Source organism: Notothenia rossii, assembly GCF_949606895.1.
Source record: "Notothenia rossii genome assembly, chromosome: 5".
NCBI classification, from domain to species: Eukaryota; Metazoa; Chordata; class Actinopteri; order Perciformes; family Nototheniidae; genus Notothenia; species Notothenia rossii.
The window spans coordinates 70,062,533-70,089,571 of record NC_136903.1 but is presented as its reverse complement, the minus strand read 5'-3'; the positions used below and the strand labels follow the sequence as shown (position 1 = coordinate 70,089,571).

The window sequence follows — 27,039 nt, the reverse complement described above, 5'->3', positions numbered from 1 at the left end:
TTTGTATTTTTCTTGTCTACTGTAAAATGGTAGAGCAACAAAGTGGACTTTGGTAAAAATGGATCCACTCACTATGTAGGGAACAACCATTTGCAGATTAAAGTACACTAAAGAAAACTATTTTTGTATTACTATTACATTTCATTTCTTCAAAAACATTCTACAAACGGAACCTTTAGGTCCTAAAAACGGCAATAAGTTATTTATTTTGACTGACATATGACCTTCAAAGTTAATCAAGCATGGTATATAGAAGCTAGAGCGTTTAGCTGAAAGCAAAGGCCTGCTGCATCTGTAACAACGCTATGACATCTTTGAGGGAACTAAAATAGCAAAGTTGCAGTGAAACCAAGGGGGAAATCATGCAGATGCCTGCGATAATGTACAGGTTCATCACTATTAGCAACAACATATTTTCACACTGTTTTTATGTTGTCATTTGATACCTTATCATACAAAATATAGCAGGTTGTAAGCTGTGACTTCCTTGAGTCTTTTTGTAATCACTGTGAGGTTGCCAGACAAGATATAATGTGTCAATTAGAGCTAAAGTGGGGCTGGTAAAGAGATGTTGTTACCTCTAGATATGAGCTGCATATTTATCATACAGACAGATACATAAGTGCTATCAATCTTCACATTCATTTAACTCTTTGTAAGGATGTTTCTCCCTAAATATCTGCCGAGCTGAGGAAGAAAGTGGGAACAGGTGGGCGGGGAAGGTCAGGTGACTGGGACCTTAGGGAGAGGGGTTACTGCAGGGCAAGAGGGAGTGGCTGTATGGGGGGTGAGGTGACAGGACAGGAGAACTACCTGGGGGACCGATAGAGAAAGGCAAGGATTGTGTTTGAGGAAGTGGGAATGTGATGTGAGGGAATGGCAGAAAGTGATACAACGTATTCCTTTAAAGTGCAAAGAGAGAAAGGGAATTTTAACATTTACAATTCCATAATAACTGAGCAAATTCCTTCTACTGATGAAGATCGTGTGATTAAATGATTAAGTGGACTATGACGTTATTTTGACAAATCTCAATAGTTTAACTTCGAATAAGTTATTGTACAAAAACGTATGTAAAAAAAAAACAGGAACAGTTTAAGAACTCTGGCTAATATTCTTGAATAAGTAAGGAAGATTCTAAAGAAACAAGTGCTTGTACCTTTCCTCTGAGGTATCAAGTGAAATGTAATTTTGGTATAAACCTTAGCAATAGTGCATTATAATGGTGTCTTGTTCCGTTATAATCCCAATATTTTAAATAATACAGCACTGTCTTTATTTCTGGAATAAAAGCTAAAGCACAAATTGGAGAGCCAAAGACAACCAGTACCAGAAAGGCAGACTGAAAGTCCACCCAAATAGGCTTGCACTGCAGATACTAGTACCGAGACTGAGAGTAAAACATAGAGTGAAAAAGAGAGAAAGAGTGAAGGAAAGAACAAAGAGAAGGAAAACACATGTCAGAGATGATGAAGACGCCTCATTATTTAACTGACAGTTTCACTGTCCTGTCCTCGTCTAACATCACGATTGATTGGGCCTCCACCCTTCACATGCTTCCAGTTATTTACGTCATCGATTTATAGAAATGTTACAGAAAACAGAAATGGTCCTTGACAAAGAAACAAGTTGTTTAAGATGAAAAGGGACCAACGACCTCAGCTTGGAGCACAGAGCTTTAATCACAACCTGAGATGGTATTGGCTGCTCTCAAAGGGCATATGTGATATCAAAGGAAAGATCTGAGGTCTTGTAAGTCTTTACCGCTGTATTTCAGCCAACAGCCATTTGCTTTCAGCTAAAACTGCATATAAACTAATATAGTCAGAATTAATTCACACAAGGTACAGGATTACTCCTGACAGCAGCTTTGTCTCTGTCAGCGCTGCTTCGGAAAAACAAGGAAAAAAGCCAAAAACATTTAGCATTTAATACAGAGAAAAATCGTGTTTTCAGCCGGCAAGCTAACCTTATAAAAGCATCGTGTCTATGTGCTAAGATAATCAAATCAAAACATACAAACCCTGCAAGAAGAGTGCATCAATTCATCACAAGTACCATTTTAAAAAACAGTTATTGTGCCCATTTGTACGGTGGCCCTGAAGTGCAAGTAAAAAAACAACATTTCACAAAACACTTCAACATTTCATAAAACACAACAACATTTAAAAAACACTACAGCATTTCACAAAACACTACAGCATTTCCCAAAACACTACAGCATTTCAGAAAGCGCCACAGCATTTTAAAAAACACTACAGCATTTCACAAAACACTACAGCATTTCCCAAAACACTACAGCTTTTCAGAAAACACTACAGCATTTCAGAAAACGCTACAGCATTTCAGAAAACGCCACAGCATATTTCAGAAAACGCTACAGCATTTTAGAAAACACCACAGCATTTCACATTTTACGGAAAGGGTATTCCTTTAGGGAGAACACTTCTTGTTTGTGATTGGACAGAGACAGCAAGAGAAGCACTGCTGTGATTGGTTGCTTTTGCTGCCAGTCAAGAAATTACGCTGCGTGATTGGTCAGCACCCGGCCGACAGCACCACGTATTTCCTGTTTGGTACTGTTCCACACCTGCCGATTTGGGCAGTAGTCTACCTCTTTTGACATGTTTCTAACGCATACCGATTTAGCTGGCTTTCCCAGAATGTCATTCATCCCAAATTATAAAAAATAAAAAGGACACTCCACGGACTCGAGTTTTAGCGGAAACCGATTGCAGCGATCTGCGATCCCATCACACAAACAGTCCTCTGTGTTTCTGAAAGAGAAACAACGTGCAGAGGAAGGAGAGTGTTACCCCCGGGACTGCGGTCAAGCCAGCCTCCACTTCGGAAAACACAGTCAAGCCAGCCTGCCGCAGTCCCCCGGGACTGATAATTATCAGTCATCACTCCCAAATGAGTTTAGGGGAACAGAGACGAGGCATTTGAGTCCTGCAGGGTTTCCCCGTGAATATCAGTGTCTCGAAAACACATTTTGGCAACTGAAAGACATCCAGTGTTTGGTCTTTTCCAGAAGCATCCTACACTCCTACAGTGTCTCAACTGAAAGAGGACCACAAACACACAACATACGTAAACCATTTTGAGATTTGGGGATATTTATCTCCCATTCTTTCACTTTTTCTGACATTTTCAACACCAAACATGTCGTTAATGTCTCTGTTTAGTGAACTACAGCAATATGAAAGCTTGTGCATTATTTATATCACACTGCAAAAACATGCAGGAAATGACTTTTTTAATGCAGTATTTTCTCATTTATGGCGCAACACAAAGATATATCGCTCTGTGCAAACCTTTGACTAATATGTCAACAACATGAAACAAGAATATGAACCTGGCTTTATCCAATGTTCACACAAGAGTTCTGGCTTTCTTACATCCTTACACATCCTTCATACACTGTCTCAACTGAAAGAGGACCAGAAACACACAGAAAATATAATAAAATGTGGAGACTTTGGGATATTTATCTCCCATTCATTTAATTTTGGACATTTTATGACCAAACATGTTGTTGATGTCACTGTTTACCAAACTACCACTTTTTCTGAAAAATGCATTAAATGATGCAATATATGTTAAATACATGGTTTATACATGTAATTACTGGGGTTCCATTTCTTCTGATTATCTAGTTTGGGCGTGCACATTTGCCACGCGCAAACCTCTTTTGGATTTGGAAAGGTTGGCATGTATGCTTTTCAGATGTTTCTTCACCAATTTTAAACTGATTTGGAAAGAATGGAAAAAGAGATGGAAATCTTAAGGGAATATTTTAACGAAGGATATGCATACGATGTTATCCTCGACATGCTGTCAACCCATCACAACATCAACATGTCCCTTAGAACCAGGGGTGTATGCTGCCAGAGCGCCGCTCCGGTTATTAGCATATGGTTAGCTAGCTGTGCTAACGTACATACAGTAAGGAGTTGTTTCTACAACAAGGTGGAGGAGAGTCCTCTCAGACTGAGAGGATCTTATAACTACAGCTCAGTGAGGTCTCCTCAGACCTAACTCTTTAAACCACGCTTTCAGGTTTCTAAGCAGGGGTGTAGTGCTTTTCAAATGTTGAAGTTAAATGCATCAATCTGGTGCACTTTGAGAGCAAAGTTAGGGACTAAATCTATGGATACATCTCTCAACAACACCCATGTGAAACTGTAAACAGAAGTACTTTTTCTTTATGCATAGCATATCTTACTAATCACTCCCCTTCTAAACTGTATTTTAGTTTTACTGTCCTATAGTATGAGTTGGAATTCTTTCATACCTGTTTTTCATTTATTCTCTTATTTTGTAAAACTATCATGATCATAAAAAAAGGTGTGCCTTGGAAATACTTGTTTACATAAATGGTGACCAAACCGTTTGAGACCCACCGAGAAAACTTAGACTAAAGTTAACTATCTAAACACTCAGAGAGTCCTTTACCTCACTGAGCTGTAGTTATAAGATCCTCTCAGTCTCACAGGAGAGGACTCTCCTCCACCTTGTTGTAGAAACAACTCCTTACACACATTAGCATAGCTAGCTAACCAGATGCTAACAACCGGAGCGGCGCTCTGGCAGCACTACACCCCAGGTTCTAAGGGACATGTTGATGTCGTGATGGGTTGACAGCATGTCGAGGACAACATCGTATGTATATCTTTCGTTAAAATATTCCCTTAAGATTTCCATCTCTTCTTCCATTCTTTCCTACTCAGTTTAAAATTCGTGAAGAAACAGCTGAACAGTACCAAACAGGAAATACCTGGTGCCGTTGGCCGGGTTCTGGCCAATCACGAAGCTTAATTTCTTGTCTGGCAGCAAAAACAACCAAACACAGCAGTGCTTCTCTGGCTGTCTCTGTCCAATCTCAAACAAGAAGTGTTCTCCCTAAAGGAATACCCTTTCCGTAAGATGTGAAATGCTGTAGCGTTTTCTGAAATGCTGTGGCGTTTTCTGAAATGCTGTAGCGTTTTCTGAAATGTTGTGGAGTTTTCTGAAAGGCTGTGGCGTTTTCTGAAATGCTGTAGCGTTTTCTGAAATGCTGTAGCGTTTTCTGAAATGTTGTGGAGTTTTCTGAAAGGCTGTGGCGTTTTCTGAAATGCTGTAGCGTTTTCTGAAATGCTGTAGCGTTTTCTGAAATGCTGTAGCGTTTTCTGAAATGTTGTGGAGTTTTCTGAAAGGCTGTGGCGTTTTCTGAAATGCTGTAGCGTTTTCTGAAATGTTGTGGAGTTTTCTGAAAGGCTGTGGCGTTTTCTGAAATGCTGTAGCGTTTTCTGAAATGCTGTAGCGTTTTTTGAAATGTTGTTGTGTTTTTTGAAATGTTTAAGTGTTTTGTGAAATGCTGTAGTGTTTTGTGAAATTTTGTTTTGACTTGCACTTCAGGGCCACTGTACATTTGTGAGAGAGAGTAACATTATTCCACAAACACCTGCCTTGATGCCCATTTCTTCTTAAAAGTAAAGCCATGTTAATAAGGAAGGCTCTTAAAAGGTGCCATCGATTCCTCCAAACCAGTTATTCAATTAGTACACAAACAAGCAACAGTATTGACTGAATGTAGGCGTTAAGGGATGCCGAAAGACACGATAATGCAGGCAACATATATTGCTGTCATCTCCAGCTCTGCTCCAAACTGAAATGGAGTTTTTTGTAGTTCTGGTCCACAGTTCTAATTAAATCTATAGTGCCTCCACACAGTGACTGATCCTCAAGAGTACCTATAGTTCCAAAGGAAGACACATGCAGTCATCAACCAAATCCAGCCCGTTGCACCATTAGTATGAGAGCTGTTAATGACCACATGTGGCGGAGAATTAATTATAAATTAGGGTAGGAGGGAAGAAGTCGTGTATGGAAACATTGACATATATGTCTATCAACCTCTGTACGCTGGCAACAATTATTAAAGCAAGTGATGGTAGAGGAAAAGCTAAGTAGAAATTAAACAATTCAAGGAGCAGTAGTGAGAAATTAATTGAATTTGCTCTAAAAATCTAAAACACGGTACGGGGGATTTAATTCTCTTAGTTATTCAGCAGCAACTAAGGACCAAGCTGTGCAGTGAGGATAACAAAAGGCTTCCAGAATTATTACCTTTGGAATTTGCATGAAACTGAGTAGATTAGAAACTTTGCAAGATAGAAAAAAGGTGGGGCAAAAGAGCAAAAAAAATCACTGTTTTGATTAAACCTACTGAGAAACACTAAGCAACAGCTGGTATTGTAGCCTGAATAAATGCATAAAAGTCTGGGTTAAGACCAAACCAGAGCAAAGCAAAGACTAAAATTAGCCTTTGTGAGATTGTGAAGATTTTCAAGTCTCTGTTATGTAATAGTTTCGCTAAAAACCAAAATGTGATTAACCTTGTTAAAAAAAAGTAAAGGAGAATGTGCTTGAATGCTTGGTTCCTCTGAGAAAAAATAAATAAACAGAGACCCGGGGTGGATGTCACTGTCCTCCAGTGCCAGATCAATAAGCTGAACTGTGATCAATATGAGGAAACAGAAGTCCTGGGCTCGCAGAAGGCAGGGATCCTCTAATCGTATCCTTGGGATTTCCTTCCTGTCTTACGTCCAGGCAAATATAGCTCCAACTGCTCGGGGGTCTTGGCATGTGCACACACGTGTAGGAGCATGTGCAGCCGGTTACGTTGTACTGCCAACAGACACCAAGGGCAGACTTGGGGACCAAGCTGCATCCTGGGCAGGGCCATGACTAATGAGGTGAGGATGCTCCATTAATGTTCCCCGGAGCTAAAGGCCTGGTGGTCACAGCCCACTTCTGTCATTAAGGGAGAGAAAAGGGCTGGGAAAGTGTTGACGATCTGGCACAAGCTTATCTAACCCAGGCATGTGTGCAGGCTAAATAAAAATAAAGATGAGCTGTAGAAACTGGCAGCTATAAAATGCTGTTGCTGAGTGTGGCTGTGCGGACTAAATTGATGTTGTTAATATGAAAAAGATGAGAGGGAGAGCTTTCAGCCCTTGTCGTTATGGGCTATGGGTAGATAGAGTAGGCACTCTACATTTTAAAAGTAAAAGCTAGCCATAAAGTTGTAGAGATTAGAATATTGATTTTACTCTTGAAATACAGCAAAATTACTTTCAGTGAGTCAGTTTTCACATCTCTCGGCTGACTGCCGAAATAAACTCACCAAAGTCGGAAGAATCTTTTAACATATGACTCCTGACTGACAGGAGCATCCCTCTCGACACTTGAAACCTCCTCCTGACTTAATGAGATGACAGATGAGGCTGAGCTTTTTCTTCACATCCTCCAAAACTGCTGCTGAGTCGGGAGGAAATAAGCAGCAGAATCATCACACCATGAAACACAGCTAGAAAGATACAAATACACTGAAGTGTGAATTTGGGAAGAGAGAAATAAGGGGGAGAAGATGAGGTTTGATCCAAAGTGGTAGATGCTCCGGAGGAGGAGGCAACTAAAGGGAGAAATGTGCACTGATCTTGACCTTAAACAGCAATCCTATTGCATTTCCTAATTGGATGGGGTATGAGCACTGCACTGATAGAATTAGAGCACTAAAGCGTGCATGGTGGGGATGCGGGAGCCCTTTGGACCTCCATGTCCGACTGTTTGGTTTGCCGACAGTGAAAGAGAATGCAAAACAAATATGCTTAAGGAGAAAACCGTGCAATGTAACTTTGATACAAAATGTACGAGACAGGTGACTTTACTCTGCGCCGACAAGCATTGTTTCAACAGCAGCTGCTTTTCCTTCTTGGTTTATAATCAAGAAAGAAAGAAGAGAAGAAAAAAGGACCAGCACTCAGCCGAGCTCGACAGGAAGAGAGCTGCAACTCCATCAGAAAGCAGACAGACATCTTTGAATTTCCGCTCATAAATAATTGTGGACTGTCTAACAACATTACATGCCTATTTTCTGCATCAGATCACCATGGAACCTAGTTTATTTTTCAACCAACCTCAGAAAAAGCTTCCAAGAGAAAATAAGGGCCTTCTCAAACGAAGCTAATCCCAAAATATAAAAGGTGATCCTTGGTAGATAATACACTACATCTCTGTGAACCTTTTGACAAGACTGGTCTAATCCTCTATTCTTCCTAAAAATGTAAAAAGGCGTATTTCTCAATTGTAATTAAAAAGGCTTGAACTCTTTTGAGATTCTATAGTAGTCTAAGCACACAACGTAACAGCAGCCGGGGAGAGGTAATCTATAGAATTATAAATGGTGTGCAGTAAATAGAGAATCAATAGCTATTGAATGTGCACATTTCAACTGGACTCCCTAACACGTGCCAAGGGAGTCTTTTGGCTGCAAAGTTCAGCCTCCTCAATAACTGTCATGGGCAACAAAGGCAGAAATCGAACAAGTTCAATATGAAAATTACAGCGGGTCGGTTCAAAGGTTATGATTGTTTTAAACTTTAAAATCAGCATAAACACTCATGCACAGCTACGCATGATCCAAGGTTGAGTGAGTTTGACAGAATGACAGTTTTGGGAACAAAATGACTTTCATGTTGTTTTTGCATTTTGATCAAAAGCTAAAACAGTCTGGCCTTGCTCCAGGATGCAGGCTCATTAAACTTGTACCTCTAATGTTGAAAGTAATGCTCCATGATGAAAGGAGCTTTCAGAGCCAACTTAATTACCTACAGTTACTGCAGCGAACAATTCACTGTTAAGCGTTTCTTCTTGCTGGTTTAAAATAGTTGGGATTGGATTTAGGAAAATAATCTGTATTAACAAATTATATTTTACACTATCATCCTGTTAAATTAAACTCAGCACAAGCATGCAGATACAAATATTCACAACAGCAGTCAAATGAATCATCAAGGGAATGGTAATGACACTGTTTTGTATCTTCAGCACCAGTGAGGTCTTTAAAGCTCTCGCAGAATAAAGAGATATGAAAACAAACAATCATGGAGTGAATACAACAGGTCTGAAATAGCAGTTATTTAATCTAGACTCCTAAATCATATTTTATCATCATACTGCCACTGGTATGATGTGTATATGCATGCAATGCATTTTTAATAAGCCAGTGTGAAGCACATATGGCACTAGCATGTGATAATCAAATGTTACTGCCTCTGAGCAAGAGTGAGAAATTCCATATCTTGCTGCATTTGAGGCATCCATTGGTTATTTATTTATTCATAGAACTGAGTCCAAAGCGTGATTCATTTGGGCTGTCTTCGCCTGCCAGAAGATTAGGAGGGACAATCTGGCCCCTGTGACGCGGCATTATTCCCGACAGTGAAATACTAGAGACAGCTGTGTCACTCCATCGTGAAGCAAACACTAAGGCTGAGCCGCGGGGCCGTACAGCCTGAGTGTGGTTATTACTGTCACACATCCATTTAGCACCGAAGGGCTCCACAGGTGGCATACCAGACAAAAGAAAACAAAAGAAACAAATAACTAGGGGATGTGACATATTGCTATTGTCATTCAAATTAACTTTGGCGAGAAAGCTGGGGAAGCTATGAAACGTGATTAACTTCAGGATGTGCAGCAAAAGGTTAACGTGTTCTGTATAAACTCATGATCCAACAATCACTGTATTAATGCTTTCAGACCCTCTCAGTAGCCTACTCTTACGTTTATTTGTGCACTGCTAATCCACACCTCAGAGAAAAAGCACTTATTCCTCACTAATAGGATGCAGTACATGATAAGTACATCTTGTACATCATCTATTATGACAGTGAAGTCACAAAACCCTCATGTCAAGTCTGAATTAAGATTGAAATGCAAGTCATGGTGGTAACGTCTTAGTCAAAATGAGTTATATTCCAAGTATTCAGGTGCGTGCCTGAGTAACCAACTGTACAGTGGCTACACTAATCTGATTTATGTTAGCAATGGATTGAATGACTGCATTATGTTTGGCAGAAGTTGCTCAGAGACAACAACACCGGACTCTCCAGTTTCTCTCAGTTTTTGGAGCATTGAGCATCTTGCATTTTAGTTTTCATGTTCTGCATCTTAAATGTTTCTTCACTCCTCTCATCAACCTTACTTATAACTGTATAAGAGCTGTTTCCAGTGCCAAGCAGACTGCTCAGCAGAAAACAGCAGGAGGACACAGTTAGCAGGTCGTTGGTGAACATAGTGGAGCATTTAGCAGCTAAAGAGCCAGATATTTTCCCCGGGAGTTGGCAGAGACCAAAACACATGGACATAGCAGCAGAAAATATTGTTAACATTTTGGACGGAGAAATAACACAATCTTTCTTTTTCAAATATACATTTGAATTCACAAGTAATATTCATAGGACAGATTGCAATCTTAAAGAGTCTTCTCTCATTATGCACCTGTTACACTGCATGGTAGCTTATCACAGATAAACTAATATCTTTGTAAACAGATGCTTGACAAATGCTTTTATCAAAATGTAGGATAATGCTTAAAGGACGTATAGCTATGTTAATGTATCGAGGTCAAATGCAAGTTAAAAGTTGTCAAATTTCACATCCAAGATGTTTCAGGAGTCATTGCTTTTTGACTGTGATATTAAAGTACAAGCTGTACATCTTATCACTCAGACTTCACCTGTTCCGAAATGTCTTAAGGCCCCAGAGACGTTCCTTCATCAATTCAGAACACACCAACATGCCATTTCCCCGGATCTTTAATCTCTCCTAGTCTCCTCCTGCCTGCCACCCAGGTGCTGCCAAACCCTCACTCAGAAGCTCAAATCATTGGCCCTGTCAGTTACCAAGTTCCAGAGGAAGCCTTTCTCGAGCAGACAAATGTGGGGCCATCAGCACTGCCCGGATGTAAATTGTTTTTTATAAACATTTACCAAACAACGCAGTTGTCGCTGCAGCAAGCCTGCTTACCTTCCGCCCAATATCTTACATCCAGATCCAATCTGACAGCCTCAACATTTAAAGTCTCAGGAGAGTTTTTTACAACTTCCTCTTAGAGTATTCCAGAGCTACGAGAAGGAAGCTACACAGGGAAAATAGACACTATAAATACATTTACACACCTTAAAAAAACATTGGCATTCTGCACGCCTCCAAGCTAAATTCTCATTAAGAAGGATAAAAAAACTGTGTTCATACTTTTGTGGTTATACTTTTCTGAGAAGAAGGAAACTGCTGTTTGGTTGATACATGAAGTAACTGGAAATATAAGCAGTGCACACATCTGTTTCCAGACATTATCAGTTTCGTAGGCTCCTGCTGCTATACAGCAGTGCTTAGAGGGAACTACAGCAGTGCACTACGTAGGTTTTCTTCACCATAATGATGGATCACGGTTCCCTTAATTGGGTAACATGATTTCAATTTCTGCAAAATGTTCCCAACTGTCATCCTGCAGAGTAATGTGAAGAAGGGATTTCATCTGACTAACACACTGCAGCCTGAATTGAACAGAAGCACCAGCATCAACTAAATAATGTATATGTAGTGATAGTGACTCTTTAGAATTGGAACTTGACAATAGAAAGAACATCTTAATGAATTTTTCATTCTTCTGCTGCACTCTAACAAATCCTGAATACATTGAAAGTATACCAAGATGAATGCATGAATGGATGATTTGAAGCTGGTGTAATGGTGGCCTGCTATTCTCCAATAGCATCAGAATAATGGGCACTGAATTGTCTTGAGTGAAACATCCATCTGCTGTCTTCATCGTCACTTCAAGTCAACCCTAGGGCCAGAAGCACTATGGATGTCTCTATATCTCTCTCTTCTTGTGTGTGTGTGTGTGTGTGTGTGTGTGTGTGTGTGTGTGTGTGTGTGTGTGTGTGTGTGTGTGTGTGTGTGTGTGTGTGTGTGTGTGTGTGTGTGTGTGTGTGTGTGTGTGTGTGTGTGTGTGTGTGTGTGTGTGTGTGTGTGTGTGTGTGTGTGTGTGTGTGTGTGTGTGTAATGTATGTGTGTATGTTAACCTCGACACAAATGTTCCTTACATTTAATCAACAAGAACATTTGCATTTAGAGCACTCTTAATCCCCAGCTGTTAACCTCAGACTCATACTATCCATCAGATTGACAAATGTGTTAAAGCTTGGTTCATTTTCATTTGCAGCTCCAAAGCAGAGACAGCAGCTGCTATAAGAATCCATTCACTGGACAGAAAAGCCCTCAGAGCCTAATTATGACTCTCATTAACGTATTGCACCTTTTACTTAAACAGTGAATTACAGGCTGATTGTAGAAACACCAACAACAAGCAATCAATCAATCAATCAATCAATCAATCAATCAATCATGCACGATCTCTTGAGACAGGAAAAATGCCAAAATCCAGCAGATCAATTCCATAGAAGAAGCAAATAATGAGGCAGTGTGGGATCCCAAAGGTGGGGTCCAGATGCATTTGAGTTCTTCACAAAGCTGAGCTCAGATTTGTGGAGTGTATTGATTTTGGGCTTCATTCAAACAAGAACAGGATGATTTAGGCAATTTAGCTGAAGGCATGAAATGACTATTCATCAATCTAATCTAGACTTTTTTTGTGCAGGGCTAAGCCTGCCTTGTTGCTCATTAATGGCAGCAACACACCTGAGCATGCAACATGCTGGTGGTCAGAATATTGATAGGGGCTATACTTAGTTTGATCTCTAGCAGGAGCCGTTAAGCCTCTAGTCTTGTCTGGCCAGTATTTGATGTGTGCACGAGATGCAAAGTGTAACCCCTAGCGTTCGCGTGCACCGACTGCATGGAAAGGAGGCAAAAAGGAAGGAGATGGTTAGAATTAACTTACCCCCAGGATGACAGTGTCTTCTCCCTGAAACACTGGGATGAACTTATCTCCGCGGATAATTTCGGACTTGTTCAGAGGACGAAATCGACACAACACCTTGATATTGCATTCTGCATTAGCATCAGCCATTGTTGGGGGAAAATAGTGTACGTGCTTTCCGATAAATAAAAAGGGATGTCTCTCACCAACAAATATAAAGACAAATAAAATCCCGTTCGCAATTTCGCGTGAACCACCTGGGCGCAGGCTGAAACCACCGGCTACATGCAAAGCGAGACCGGCAGGCGAAACATTTGGATGAATGGACACCCACTAGTTTTGGGAGATAGCTACTAGAGACAAATTCATCACAGAAATCACAAGCAAAAACAACCCGTTCGGAGTGATTCTAATTTCAAAAGCCCTCAAACCAAACTCGCGTAGGAGAACAGATGGAGAGTTGTAAATGTGAGTATATTCCAACCCGGTCCGGTCGGCAGTGTCTGGATAGGCTGCAGGCTGCTCGGGAGCATGCCTCTCCGTCATCACTGCACTCTCAGTGGGGGCGGGGTTTGGAAAGTAGCGACTCAAATCCTCCCATCAGCACCACTGAGGAGGAGAGCTCCAACTCTGCTTCTTATTTCCTCAGCCAATTTGTTTTAACTGGGATTGACCTAGAAGTTGACTTTTAACCATTGAACACTGAGCACAACAAGCTGAAGGTGTTCCTTATTGCATCGTTTGATTTTTTTTTGTGGCCAGTAATTTTTAGGTCCAGAATTTAACAGTTTTGTCCACGTCTTCACCAGATTGGTAGTCATGGCAATGCTGTTTTGCATGGGCAGTCATGTAGGAACCAAACAAAGGCTCTGTCGTTTTTGTCAAGAAATGAGGGTTCTCCATTGATGTACTGCACATTCATCAGAGCTGAGAAAGTCAGATAAAAAAATAACTGTGCTCAACACTAACTTCTGTAATTATTTAACACTTATATTAATTGAAATAGCTATAGGCTACAAGGGCTATGCACTACGAAACACAATTCGACAAAAGTATACTATTAAAACTGTTTTATAACACATTTGTCTCAGGAAGACTATGAGTGCTTATTATGTAGTTTCAATATCGTTTTTTTTCTATGTGTTTTAATCATTATTATTTTAAACATAAGAAAGTAACATACAACATTGCCCATTCATACTTTATATCAATGCTTTTAGATAAGGTAGATAATTTTGTCCGACAGAGTGATCATCTTCACAATCGACCGTCTTTGTCCCATTGACTGAGTTGTTGGCTGTACTTTTAGCGCCACCATGTGACGACTTTGCTAAATTCTGAAAAATATATTTTGAAAAGAAGAATAGTGTTGTTGAAGGCAGTTCATTTTTGCAAAATGAATGTGCCCAACCAATTCTTTGTTTAATAATAAAACAAATAAAAGATGGTAAGCAACAGCAATAGGACGTAGCCTACAATTGCACAAACTGAGCATATGCGTATAAACACTCAAATGTATTGGTAGGGCTTGTTTTGTCGGTTTCTGCACACCGGTGAACGCTTTCCTATTGGCATAGCGAGTACCTCCCCGCCCGTCCGCCTCCGCTTGCAGGAAAACAAACGCACACGCTGTCATCTCAAGCTAGTGACCACATCAGCTTGGAAACCTCCGCCGGCTGAGAGACTGCTGGCTCATCTATCGTTAGCTTTTGTTACAGTTAGATTAGTTTAATCTATAATAGACAATAATTAAGTAGGATTATCACATTCTATAGTTGTTTGTTGACCTCGTCTTTGCATCCCGCTTACAATGGCTGATCCTAAATACGCAAACTTGCCAGGAATTGTAAGTGGCTACAGCTAGCAGACAGATTAGCTAGATTGCTACTTGGCAATGCTAGCTCTGAGCTGTGACAGATGAGTTAGCAAACATCCGTGCTGTTTACTCTTTCATCTACGTGTCATTTGTTAACTAGCGTTAGTTATCGTACATGTGTAGTTGCTACAATTGTTAATGTGTTGTCTAATGATACAAGCCACCTAGCAAGGGCTAGCATATACGTGGTGTTGAATGGGCCGGGGCGTTGGCCAAGCTACTGACAATAAACGTAATATCTGATCGTTTGATATTGTTAACCTAATATTGTTTACCTGTTTTATTAGGCCTTTAATGAACCGGACGTGTACGAGACCGGTGACCTACCAGAAGATGACCAGGCTCAGTTTGAGTCGGTAAGTTGACGTTTCCGTTGCTAACCAAACTAGCTAACGAGTGTTGACACTTTATATAACGGAAAAATATGACTAATTTACTGCGATAGGTGTATTATCCCTGTTGTGATTAAACACCTGAACAAGCAATTGCCTGGCTAACTATTACTAAATACATGAAAAGGCACCCATTGCAGCTTAACAGTACTATAATAATTGTGAAATTCCAATTAAACTATATCCTTATGTTGTCATATTAAAAAAATAAAGCCTGATCCTAAACGTTTTAAGATCACACGTTTGATCAGCTTTTGGTTTTATTTTGGTTTAATTAAAACGTTCTAATATATAGGAAAAGCCTATGTTTCTAGATAAATGTTTATTTTGTTAATATTCTATCAAAGAAGAATATAAGTCCTTTTATACATCAAGATGAGTGAGTGACAAAGGGAAGACTAGTATACAATAGATGGAAAAACTAAAAAGAAATGCCATCCATGGGCCTTCTGTGGGGGTTTATAACTAGGTCATGATGATGGTCTTGTGACTCAATGAAAAGTCTATTCTCACTGCCATTAACTGTAACATAAGCAGAGTTAAGGAGGCGTTGCTAGGATCAAATATTTTTTAGCAGTGCTTTTCTAAAATACTATGCAAACAGTTAAGGGAGGCTGGCCTAACATTGTTGTTAAATGTCTGGACGGTTTACTGTCCAGCAGATTGATTCCTAATTGGCCTTTTCCCTTCCATGTTTCCCCATTCGCTTTTCCCTTACCCTTGCCCTTGTTTTGACTCTTCCCTACCCCTCCTCGGAGCCTAGCTTGTACAAGTAAGACTGGCTCCATTTTACTCTGTGAGCTTAATGCCATGCTTTGTATGCATGGGTGGCCCTTGTTTTGTAATTCATCACTTCTTGATTGTTTTGAAGTACAGGAAATTGAATCTTTTCCTCTTATTTGTGTTGTTTCAATTAAACAATTTAAAGGGAATAATTAGGTTGATGGGTCTTCAGCAGCACTATAATAAGAAAAGTGTTTCTCTATTTTGTTTTGGATATATTCTTTTTTTTAACCTGTCTTCATGTTTAACAGTCACTTCCTGCCTAACCACATTATTTGGACTAACTGGGTATTTTAAAGATCCTTATACACTGTGTGTGATAGCATCTTGAAGGTTCTTTGCATGTCATGCTTGGATATATTGGGGTTTAATGTTATCATGTTATCAATAATTTAAGAATTTGTGGATAATGCCTATTACTTTGCTTGTATCGTCTTAACAAAACCATATAGATAATTTATTCCCACATCTTTAACCCTCTCAGACCTTTGACACAGACTTTCCTTGTTCATCAATGTTCTAAGTCTGCCATCAGCTGATAAGACATGTCTCACCTTACAGCATTGACCTCCCTCTTGCATTGATGACCAAATAAATAATTGCAATTCGTCTCGGACACCCCAAAAATCACACTGTGTAATTGTGACTTTAACTTTAGCATATTTTTTTAGGAATTACTCACCCTGATGAATGATATTTGATGATTAGAATTTGTGTAACAGAATGTTTTTTTTAGACCTGTTTAGAGTCCCTTTAATCACCCTACAACCTCCTGTTACCCTTCAGTTTGAACCATGGATTGTTTTTAAACTGCCAACCCCCCTGCATTGATAGCTTAATGTTGTAAGGCCTACAATTCCCTCCACAAGGGCATATGATCCCACTGCATATAAAAGTGCAGTGTGGCATCAAAGGAGACAGGGGCTTGTTTGTGCAAATGAACCAGCGTCTTACCACCCTGACTCGAGTCGGGGAAAAGAGAAAGAACTTGAGAGAGCAGTCTGAGCAGAGTGTCTCCAGGGTTGTTAGCAGCAACTCTCAGAACACTGCTTTCTTTCTTATCTTTCCCCGAACCCTGGCCAACTGTTCCTGTGTGCATGGCATGTGATAACCACATTAATCTGTGTTGTCTCTCTCTCTCCCCCCTACTTTTTTCTCTCCCTCTGCTCGTCCGTTACTTTCTCTAATTCTCTTTGGAAACCCAAGGAGCTGGTAAGAGCCTGACTAACCCCCCTCCTCACTCTTCCTCCTCTTCCTAACATCCGTGAAACTGTCTTGTGTGTGTGTGTGTGTGTGTTTTGTTAGTCTGCCTTTTAAAAATCTAAATCTGTGTGTGAGCCCAGACTCATGTCATCTACCTGTATGTGTCAGTGGTGTTTTAATCTTGCCCTTAGCCTCTAGTTCATCGTATAGGATGATCAATAGGAAGTTTTGATCAAATGATGCACGTTTGTTTTTTTCTTCCCCAGAATCACTAATCAAAATACCGTCATTTAGGCATTAGGTGTTAGTGGTTTCCTGCTTTTCTTTCACATAACATTGATTTAATAGTACATAGTAGACTCATACCATACTGTATAGCTGACACATTCTTATAAAAGCTAAACCGTTTCAAACATCAAAATTCTTCAATCAGGCCTGGGTAAAGCTATAGCTGTGATATCATTTTCACATTCGTCTCTTGCCTGCTGGTACTTTAAATTATGTTGAAATAATCTGGTTCTGGACAAAAATGTTGTCCGGAAGCTCTTGCAGATTTTCATGATTCATGGCGACAATGACTTTAATTCCTGAGGGTATATCACTTTTGTAATAATTCATCATCTTTTTAATCATACTTTCGGGCAATGATCAAGTGTTGAATTTCCTCTCAGATCTTACCAACCTGTCAACATATTTCAAGTCTACCTGGGGCTTTGAGACTTTTGGCTCAGTAAGCCAAGGCAATTTTTCAAATCTCATCTGTCTGTAAAGAATAACATTCAGTTTTAAGATGTTCATTATATTGATCTGATGTTCTTCCTTGTATCTCAATGACAGGAGGAGCTCTGCAGTGACAGTGTGGAGAGGATTGTGGTCAACCCCAACGCAGCCTATGACAAGTTCAAGGACAAGCATGTCAACGCCAAGGGGCTCGGTCAGTTCATAGTGGAAAATACATTACTGTTGTCAAAAGCTTTAGAAGGGTACCATCATCTTTACTAATCATATAGATAGAGAGACTCAACAAATAGAAACATATTCGTAAACTATTGTGGTTTACAGAGGTGTTTCTCTAACTATCCTGCCTTTTTTAATTTAGATGTGGTGGACAAAATAATAGAAATACTTGTCTGTAGAATGCATTGCAGTTCAACAGCACCACAAATGGCAGTCACCTAAATCATCATAACATTGAATCAACACCTCTTTAAAGCAATTTCAAAAAGACTTACTTGTTATGTTTTATAATCATTATGGAGGTATTATGAAGCTCTGTTGTTACACTGCATTGCTTTTAGATACAAATACATTGTTTGTTTTGTTTGTTTCTGGTTGACTTATATGCCAGTCTTGTGACCAGTTCATTATTAATAATAACTTAACAATACTGTCAACTTTCTAGAAAAGCTTTTAAATACTCTTAATGGATAAAGAAATATAAATGATGTCATGCTGTTCTGTCGGAGGTGCAAGAAAACAAGTCCATCCCATTTTTCTTCTGGCTCTGGCTTGATACCTACAACCAGTTTGCTTCTTTTTCATTTTTTCTTTGTCTCCTCTTCACAGACTTCTCAGACAGAATCAGTAGAAGCAGAAGAGTGGGCTATGAGTCAGGAGAATTTGAAATTGTGAGTACACTCTGTTCAGCACAAATTCATTACTTTGCTTTTTAATCTCGTAGAAGGTGTTTTCTGATGTTGTGTAATATTCATACCATTTCTCTGCAACCTTGTTAAGCTTGGAGAGGGCTGTGGAGTGAAGGAGACACCTCAGCAGAAGTACCAGCGTCTGGTCAACGAGATCCAGGAACTCACTCAGGAGGTGGACACCATTCAGGTGAACGAACGAACACACGTACACACGTGCACACACGCACACACGTACGCGCACGCACGCACGCATGCGCGCGCGCTTTCAAGCAAACACACACCCTGCCTAAAGGGCTTGGCAGGAGATGGTCCTCTCTGATTATCTAACCTTTATCTAGCTGTCTGCACACACATTTAATAACACAGGGACTTCCTTCTTTCTGCTCCTTGACCATGTCAATATGTATTCATTCAGGGGAGTGCAGCCTCTCAGTTCAATTTCCAAGGTGGAATATGTATACCCCCGTTCTTACTGAGACGTTAGCTTTATATCATGTGTGCACCGAAGCCTTAAATTTGCCCTGGAAATTCGTTTTTTATTGCTTTTCAGACTTTTTTGGAGTCCTTAACGGAGTAACTTATCCAACCTTGGGTGTCATGGACTTGAATAAGCACAGAGAAAAGTCCCCTGCTCCCAACACCAAATTCTAATTCAATGTGTGAATTTATTCTTTCTGAGGGATTTCATTGGCTCTCATTGGAGTAATTGAAATAAATGACTTTTTTTTTTAATGTGTTGCGATTCGTCAGGGTATTGAATGGAGAAAGTTGACTGTTATTTACTAAAATAGACCAGATTCATTAATAAAATGACATTTGGTTGATGATATTGTGATATGTTATCATGCAGAAAACACCTTAATCTGAAAAGTAAAAGAAGGAAGAAAACTGTGTTTTTTACTTAGTTTGGTTAAGCATTGTAGCTGCCTAGAAAAGCCAATTCTTACCCAAGATATTGGAACATGGAAGATCTTTTTGTATAATAACAGCAGAACAAATCGAATTCATATGCCTTTTACAAAAGTGCATGTTTACATTAATACATTTCCTTTTTTTTTATTTGTCATGGAACACATTTTCTCTGTGAATAACATACCTGATTGGCCTGGACAGACTTCCAGCCATCGATTTCATCAGCCTCTGCATTGTTTTAAAGAAAGCAACTGAAAATACTCATTAACTAAATGACCGTGGTGCGTGTCTGTTTAAAGGCTGCCACAAAGGATAGCAATGCGGAGGAGCGCCTGACCCCGGTGGTCCTCGCCCAGCAGGCAGCGCAGCTCAAACAGCAGCTGGTTTCTGCCCACCTGGACTCACTGCTGGGACCACAGGCACACATCAACCTGGCTGACCCTGATGGAGCGCTGGCCAGGTGAGCTGAGAGGGCAAGAGAAGACAAGAAAGCTAGAGGCATAAGCATCTGGAGTCAGAATCCTGAGACCCTGACAGAAAGGTGAGGTAGTAGACAGAGAATGGATGGAACGAGCTGAGAGGGAAAAATGAAGCCTGAGAGTCAACAAAAGATGGTTGGAGGGAAGAGGAGGGGGAATTGATTTTAATGAGCCTTGTGTAACCCAGATTAAAGGGAGTCGTAGAGTAACTAGGGCAAGGCAGTACAGCTGCTATCAATTGCTCACATAAACCCCCTTATCTTGGTGTAGCACTAACCAGGGAGCACAAGAACCAATCACAGATGATCGAGGAAGGGACATAAAAACAGGTGAGAGATTAGCAGAGAGAGCCCATAGAGAGATTGAAAAGATACTGAAGGTAGAGATAGAAAGAGAGAGTGAGAGAAGGGCAATAAAAAGTGATGAAAAGGATGCTCACCTCGACCTTGCCAAAGCTTGAAAAGAGTTGTAACAATAGAGAGGCAGTGGGCACAGCAGCACACGGAGCCGATAACAATATTCAACACCTTTTGTGTCTCCGTTCCCTCCCTTCCCCCAGGCGTCTGCTCACCCAGCTGGAAGTGGCCAAGGGCAGCCGTGGCAGCTCTGCAGGAGACAGCAAGCCCACGGCCTCAGCGAAGGGCCCAGATGGAGTGGTTCTGTACGAGCTGCACAGCAGACCGGAGCAGGAGAAATTCAACGAGTCTGCCAAGGTAAAGTGGAAAGGGAAGCGGAGTCGAGTGTCTGGGATGAGTGCACTCGACAAATGAGCAAACGAGCCTGACGTGTTTTTCTGTTTCCATTCTCATGAGAGGAATGTCAGAATATTTGATGGCAAATAAGGGAGACAAATCACAGAAGTGCGTGGATGTTTGTTTGTGTGTCTCGTGGGATCTGTTTCACCACCATGTGTTGCCTTGTTGTGTCCCTGTAGATGGCGGAACTGGAGAAGCGTCTAGCTGAGCTGGAAATGGCTGTTGGCTCAGGATCAGACAAGCAGGTACACACAGTCTTTGCACACACACCTCGCTTTCATTCACACTGATTCTGTTCATCTCCTCCTCTCTTTCACACTCACACCAGTCGAATTTCCATGCTCCTGTTGCCGTGTAACCATCCACTCAATGTCACTGAAATACAATCTCCCACTTGATTTATGTAAATGATAAGGGTGGTTTAATTCTTTCCTTTTATAATTGATATTCCCTCTTTGTGTTTATGTTGCAGGGACCTCTGAGTGCTGGCGTACAAGGAGGCAGTTTGATGGTAAGACTTCCTTGTTCTGTGGCTGTATTCATAACTCTGTGCATCTGATGTGCAGCCAGAGAACTGGGTCATACTTCAAAGATGAGTGACATCAGTTCCTCAAAGTTTGTTGATGTTGCCAGCAGTGAGAACACAAAGTTTTCTTCCTAACTTTCTAAATAAACTGTGAACGTCTGCACTTTTTGATCAGGACACCATAGAGCTGCTGCAGGCGAGGGTCAGCGCTCTGGACTCTGCTACTCTGGATCAAGTGGAGGCCAGACTGCAGGTAACTAATCCACCCCAGCACGAGTAGAGTAGAGTAGAGTAGAGTGGATTTGATTTAGATAGTCAAGTCAGTTGCAACCAAATTAAAGGTTTTTTTGCTTTCTTACGGTGGGGTAAAAGGATGAACTCGAGGTGTCATTTATTTGTGTTCAGTATAGTCGAGATGAGCCAACCAGGTGCAACAGCTGGCCCTGCAATTCTGAGGCTTATTGAAAACTTATATCGGATTGCATTTTATCCATCTAAGAATTGTTCAAATCTAAAAACAAAGACAGATACCAGCCTTTTCTCTGACTTGTGTTACCTACTGCATCCTGCCAGCTAAAATGAATCGAGAGGTTGACAAGAAAGTATTTTATTAATATTTAGACTTCAGCTGTGAAGGTGCTGTTAATTTTAGATCACCCCCACACCCTGGAGAGTTATCGAAACTCGATAAGAAAGTGAGCACTGCATTTGCTTTGTGGTGTTAAACTTTTGAAAATGTACTTTCTAAACTTTTAAATTATGCCATATTTCTATAACGTTGGGTTACCTGTGGCTCCTACTGGAGAAATTGTCAATTTGTCACAGTATTGGCATTAATCATATTATTATTTTTTTTCTGTAATGTACCAGCATGCCTCTAAAACAATACCTCGCGATCAAAATGAATGAATTACTTTTCGTCCCTCTCCCATTCAGAGTGTCCTCGGGAAGATGAATGAGATCGCTAAACACAAGGCTGCCATTGAAGATGCTGAGACACAAAACAAGGTTTGTAATCCCTGCTCATCCATCACTGCAAACTAAGTGCAGTAATTATCTCAGATGCTTTCACCCAATGTACAAAGCAATTCACCTTGCTGCAAGGTGCCTAAAATCAAAACAAGCTTTTATCAGAAATGTATAATATAGTAATAATCCAGACAGCCTTAGTGACAATCATTTTAGAAGGACTTGTCAGTGCCTGTCAGACGTACTCAAAAGCAGCATTGAGTTGTAGAGCAGTGAAGCATTACATTACATTGCATGAAGCAGTCAGCGCTAAACCAGTCTTATCACCAGACAGTCCTTCTGATAGTTTGTTCATTTTCAGTCAGTAATGAAATCAACTTTTTTTCCAGCTTTTCATGAGAATCTGCTGTGAGATCAGTGTGATTTCCAGGCAACGTGTGTATCTTGTTAGTAATGTTCTCGAGTGCTGTACACTTATAAGGCCAGTAGAGGGCAGGGCATGTTAGTTATATCATCACTGTGAATAACAAAATCATTCACTGTGGTTTCTTCTTGATACTTAAGGTTATTTCACGTTGCTATAATTTATTGTGATGTTGTAAATATGATGTGTGACTTAATGACTTGACATTATGTATTTGAAGTCATTAGACCCACAATTACCAGACCATACAAAACAGCTTGAATTGGAAAAGGGACCTTTTCGAGCAGTGTGAGGAACATGGATATTCCTATTATTTGCTAGCACAGCATTTTAAAGTCAAGTTTGCTAATTCTTATTATACCATTAAATAAGGTATCACTTATAGTACCATAGTTATAGCGTCAGGACACAGATAAAACCTGTGACCATGGATGAAATAAGACTTGTTATTGTTGCTGGCCGGTTTCGTCTTTATATTAAATGTGTCTGTATGTGTTTCCCTGGCAGGTGTCGCAGCTTTACGACGTGGTGCAGAAGTGGGACGCCATGTCCACCTCCGTCCCTCAGGTGGTGCAGAGGCTGGTCGCTGTCAAGGAGCTGCATGAGCAAGGTAACACAGAACCAACAAGGTGTTAGCCCTAAGACTTGCTTTGTGTTCTACCATTATCCTCTAAAACCCAAGACGCTACTATTTGTTGAAGTTTACCCCATAATATTATATGAATGCACTGGTTTTGAGAAATTGGTTCATATTGCCAATATTGTAACAATGTTGCTCTAGGGGCAGATAAGGATCATAACAATGGAAACTTTGATAATTTATCTTCTATTCTTTTACGTGAGGGTAAGAGAACCTTGGAATGACACCCATGAGGGTTCAAGGAGAGGATGTATGTAGGTTAGTGGGGGGTGGGGAATGGCATTAAAGATTCAAAATATGTAGGGTGTAGCTACAGAACATAACAGGCTGTGAACCCGATCACATTTCAGGCAGCATCTGTGCCGGGAAGTAGTACTCGGCCGGGAAGATTTGCATACACAATGGCGAGCGTCTGAGTGCGAGACAAAAGATGAAAACTAAGCGAAAATTGGGTTTCAAACAGATAATGGAATTAGCCTAAACCATGGCATTCTATTATAACAAAGGGCAAAACTCGAAGGGAGCCTCAAAATGGTAATAGAATTAGACTAAATCTAGTAATACTGTTAAACACCCCCTCAGGGAGAAAGAGATGCATGATATTATAGATCACATTATCATCTTTTTATTATTTATCACATGAAAGCAGAACCTTGGCATTAATAGATTATATTGATAATTCCTTTCTGAGAGCTGAAAGAGGTCATTTATCATCCCGACTGTCATCGCACCAATCTGTCACAGGCCGCAGCAAAAGGGTTTTTAACTCGAGCAGCACTGATTTTTCTTTTTCTTTCCGGTTCCCTTTTACAGAAGAAGGGGAAAAACTAAAATAATCTTTTAAGCAATCAGCTTCATGTTCCATCTGTCTTGACTCCCCTTCAATGAAAGCAAAGGCAACATTGCACATGTTTTAACCACACATTTGTAAATCTTCTTTCTCCCTTTCTCTTCACTCTTGCCTCATGATTCTCCCCCCTCCTCCACCACCACCATCTCGTAGCGATGCAGTTTGGCCAGCTGCTGACCCACCTGGACACCACTCAGCAGATGATCAACAACTCTCTGAAGGACAATAACACTCTGCTAACACAGGTAACACGTTCAGGTTCCTTTAAACCTTCGGGACAACATTCATCTAGTTACTGCGGATCTTTACTTTAGCAGAGTTTAATATTCACGTCGTGCTACAACAATAGGACGATTGAAATGAACAAGGCCAGTAGAAATGCATTCTTGTCTCACTGGGGGCACACACAGAGATTTCAAACAATCACTTTGTCTTCAATTGCTCTCATATTACAGGAACAAATCTCATTATATAGTCAAACAAATAACCAGTGTCTTCGGAGTTAGAAAGATAAGTAGCTTTTCTACTGAAGCCGTTTCACGATAGAAAAGGTTGGACTATTACAAATAAATGAACAAGTGTCCTCCAATGAAACTTAGTGTTATAAGAGGCAGCTTTTCATAGCCAAGAGTAATAATCTAACAAAAGAGACATCTCTAAAGCCTCAGTCAATAGTCAACCTGTGCCCCAACAGTTCAAGGTCTCTGGATAGATGCCTTTTCAGGTAAAGCCTTTCTTCTTTTTTTTGCTGAAACTTACAATCTTGTGTAGTCAGAAGATGTATGGTCTCTCTTTCCACTGCATTGTATTCTGATGGGAAACATCCTTTGGCTTTTTGAAGGTTCGTTTTAATCCATCAGTTTCACAGAAAACATCATTTCTTTAGTAGGAAGCAGTGTTTTTCTGTAGCCTCCTGGAACCACATTGCTCTATGAAGATCTTAAACTTCACTCTCTTTCCCCCCCCTCCCCCCAGGTTCAACAGACAATGAAGGAGAATCTGGGGGCTGTAGAAGAGAACTTTTCTGCACTAGATGAGAGGATGAAGAAGCTCTCCAAATAAATGGCGGAATGGTTCAGACCAGTCCAGGAGAAGAGTGTAGAACATGGACAAATATGAGCTGGCTGCAGAGCACCGAGGGGGGTTCAACTCTCCGGCCATCCCTCTCATGCTCTCTACTTTGCCTTTTTTTCACTGAGAGGAATGTTGGAAAAGTTGGAATAACAAAAAAAAAAAAAGGAGACCAAATGTTCGTGTCCACCCTCCTTCCTCTTCCTTTCATCAAATTGATATAAAATGAAAACACATTTGTCCACTCTATACAGTACATGCCGCTGATTGCAGTCCCCTGTTTAGCTTGTTGAGTTTTAGTTTTTTTTTAATAATTATTAGTATTAAACTTATGAAATTCCTCCATTCCTTTCAAAACGTCCCACCCTATTGCCGAATTGTACTTTAAACTTTGCTCAAATGAAATAGATCACAGTTTTGGTGGGTTGATGGATGACACTTGTAAGGTGTTTTGAACTGTATAGAAAGTGTGGTAGCTGGAGCGCCTTTGTGCGAGGGTCAGGGCCAAGTCAGGGAAGGACAGCTTGTAAATATGCCTGTGTACCTTATTGTTTCTTCACACTCAGTCGCTTGTAACTATATTATTATGACTGAGACCAGACACCACGGACAAACTTTGAATCTGCTTTGTCATTGCCTACAAGTCAACTGTATTGTACATCTGTGGTCATGGAAACGGATCAATAAATAAAACGAAGTGCGATAAGTTCGACTCCCTTTTTATGATATAATGAGAAGAACACTTCAATGATTAATCTTTTAACAGCTGGCGACTTTATACCTGCTTTGGTTGGATGGATGGAAAAAAGTATCTTTATTAATATACTCTCTTAAGTTTCTTTTTAACAGAGCATGTGGACTTGTCTTGTCCAACGCCTGAACAAAAATGCATAGGCTGATGCAATGTTACCGTACTGATGTATGAAAACACGTTCTGCTAGTAATGAGTCATCAGCTGTTGGTACGACGATGCCATGACACTTAATCATGTAACCACCTTTTTAAAGAGTGACACATTTGAAATCCCCATCTTAATTTAATTCCAATCTGGTTGTAATACAAATAATTCAGAAAAACATCCTCCCTTGTGTTTAGCTCTTATATATAAGGAATTGTTGTGTTCATTTATGAACACTGGGTGGCAGCATAGCATTTAATTAAAAAAAAGGTAAATCCCTCTGAACACTGTTATTCAGCTTGAACATATAATGCCAAATAGACTCACAAACGAGGTTAAATTCTGCTATACACTAGCATACAATGTTTCGCTGCCATAAAACTTCCTCTTAATAAATACATCTAATAAACACCTAAAATGTTAAATCAATGCTATTTGTATTCACATTGGTAATTGATAACTTAACATTCTTGACCACCTGGATTTCTTTGTTTAAATAAAACGTCCAATAATGGAAAGAATACATTTATCTTTCAAGTATCAGAAAATGTAAGGTGGCCAAGAGCTTTAGGGGCCAACCATGCAAGGCAACATCCCCGGAACATGTCCAGACAGGAACCTTTATTGCATGTCTACATCCATCTCTCTAACGCCAAATATCTAATAAAGGCATTTTAAAAAAGTCCCAATTACACATTTTTATGAAACGGTATTTAAAATATAATTAGATCAGTTTTATAAAAGGCAAACACTTAAACAAAACCTGACCATGACAGACCTACAGGAACATAGATGATGAAGCATTCAGTCCAGAAATATGAAATTGATGGTTTTAAATGAATCAGCACTAGAGTGATACTTAATTCACAGAGTACATTACCAGGAGACAATCAGTGA

General features: G+C 40.1%; 2 protein-coding genes across 3 annotated transcripts in view; one reads left to right on the top strand and one right to left on the bottom strand.

Annotated features, from left to right (window-relative positions):
• The window catches only part of kif5ab (kinesin family member 5A, b), a 65,558-nt gene extending 52,323 nt beyond the window's left edge, over window positions 1–13,235 (bottom strand). For both annotated transcript variants that reach the window (XM_079683127.1, XM_079683128.1), the window contains exon 1: window positions 12,737–13,235. In XM_079683127.1, the coding sequence (XP_079539253.1) occupies window positions 12,737–12,865 (129 nt within the window). In that variant the 5' untranslated portion in view covers window positions 12,866–13,235. The remainder of the gene's footprint in view (window positions 1–12,736) is intronic.
• Window positions 13,236–14,318: 1,083 nt separating this feature from the next.
• On the top strand, window positions 14,319–25,950 carry dctn2 (dynactin 2 (p50)). The gene is made up of 14 exons (XM_079683387.1): window positions 14,319–14,561; window positions 14,879–14,947; window positions 17,807–17,903; window positions 18,536–18,597; window positions 18,707–18,805; window positions 19,830–19,990; window positions 20,569–20,722; window positions 20,944–21,009; window positions 21,237–21,275; window positions 21,466–21,543; window positions 22,227–22,298; window positions 23,191–23,293; window positions 24,327–24,418; window positions 25,149–25,950. Exons 1-14 carry the CDS (start codon window positions 14,526–14,528, stop codon window positions 25,233–25,235), a joined length of 1,215 nt encoding a protein of 404 aa, XP_079539513.1. The 5' UTR covers window positions 14,319–14,525; the 3' UTR covers window positions 25,236–25,950.
• The last annotated feature ends 1,089 nt before the right edge of the window (window positions 25,951–27,039 follow it).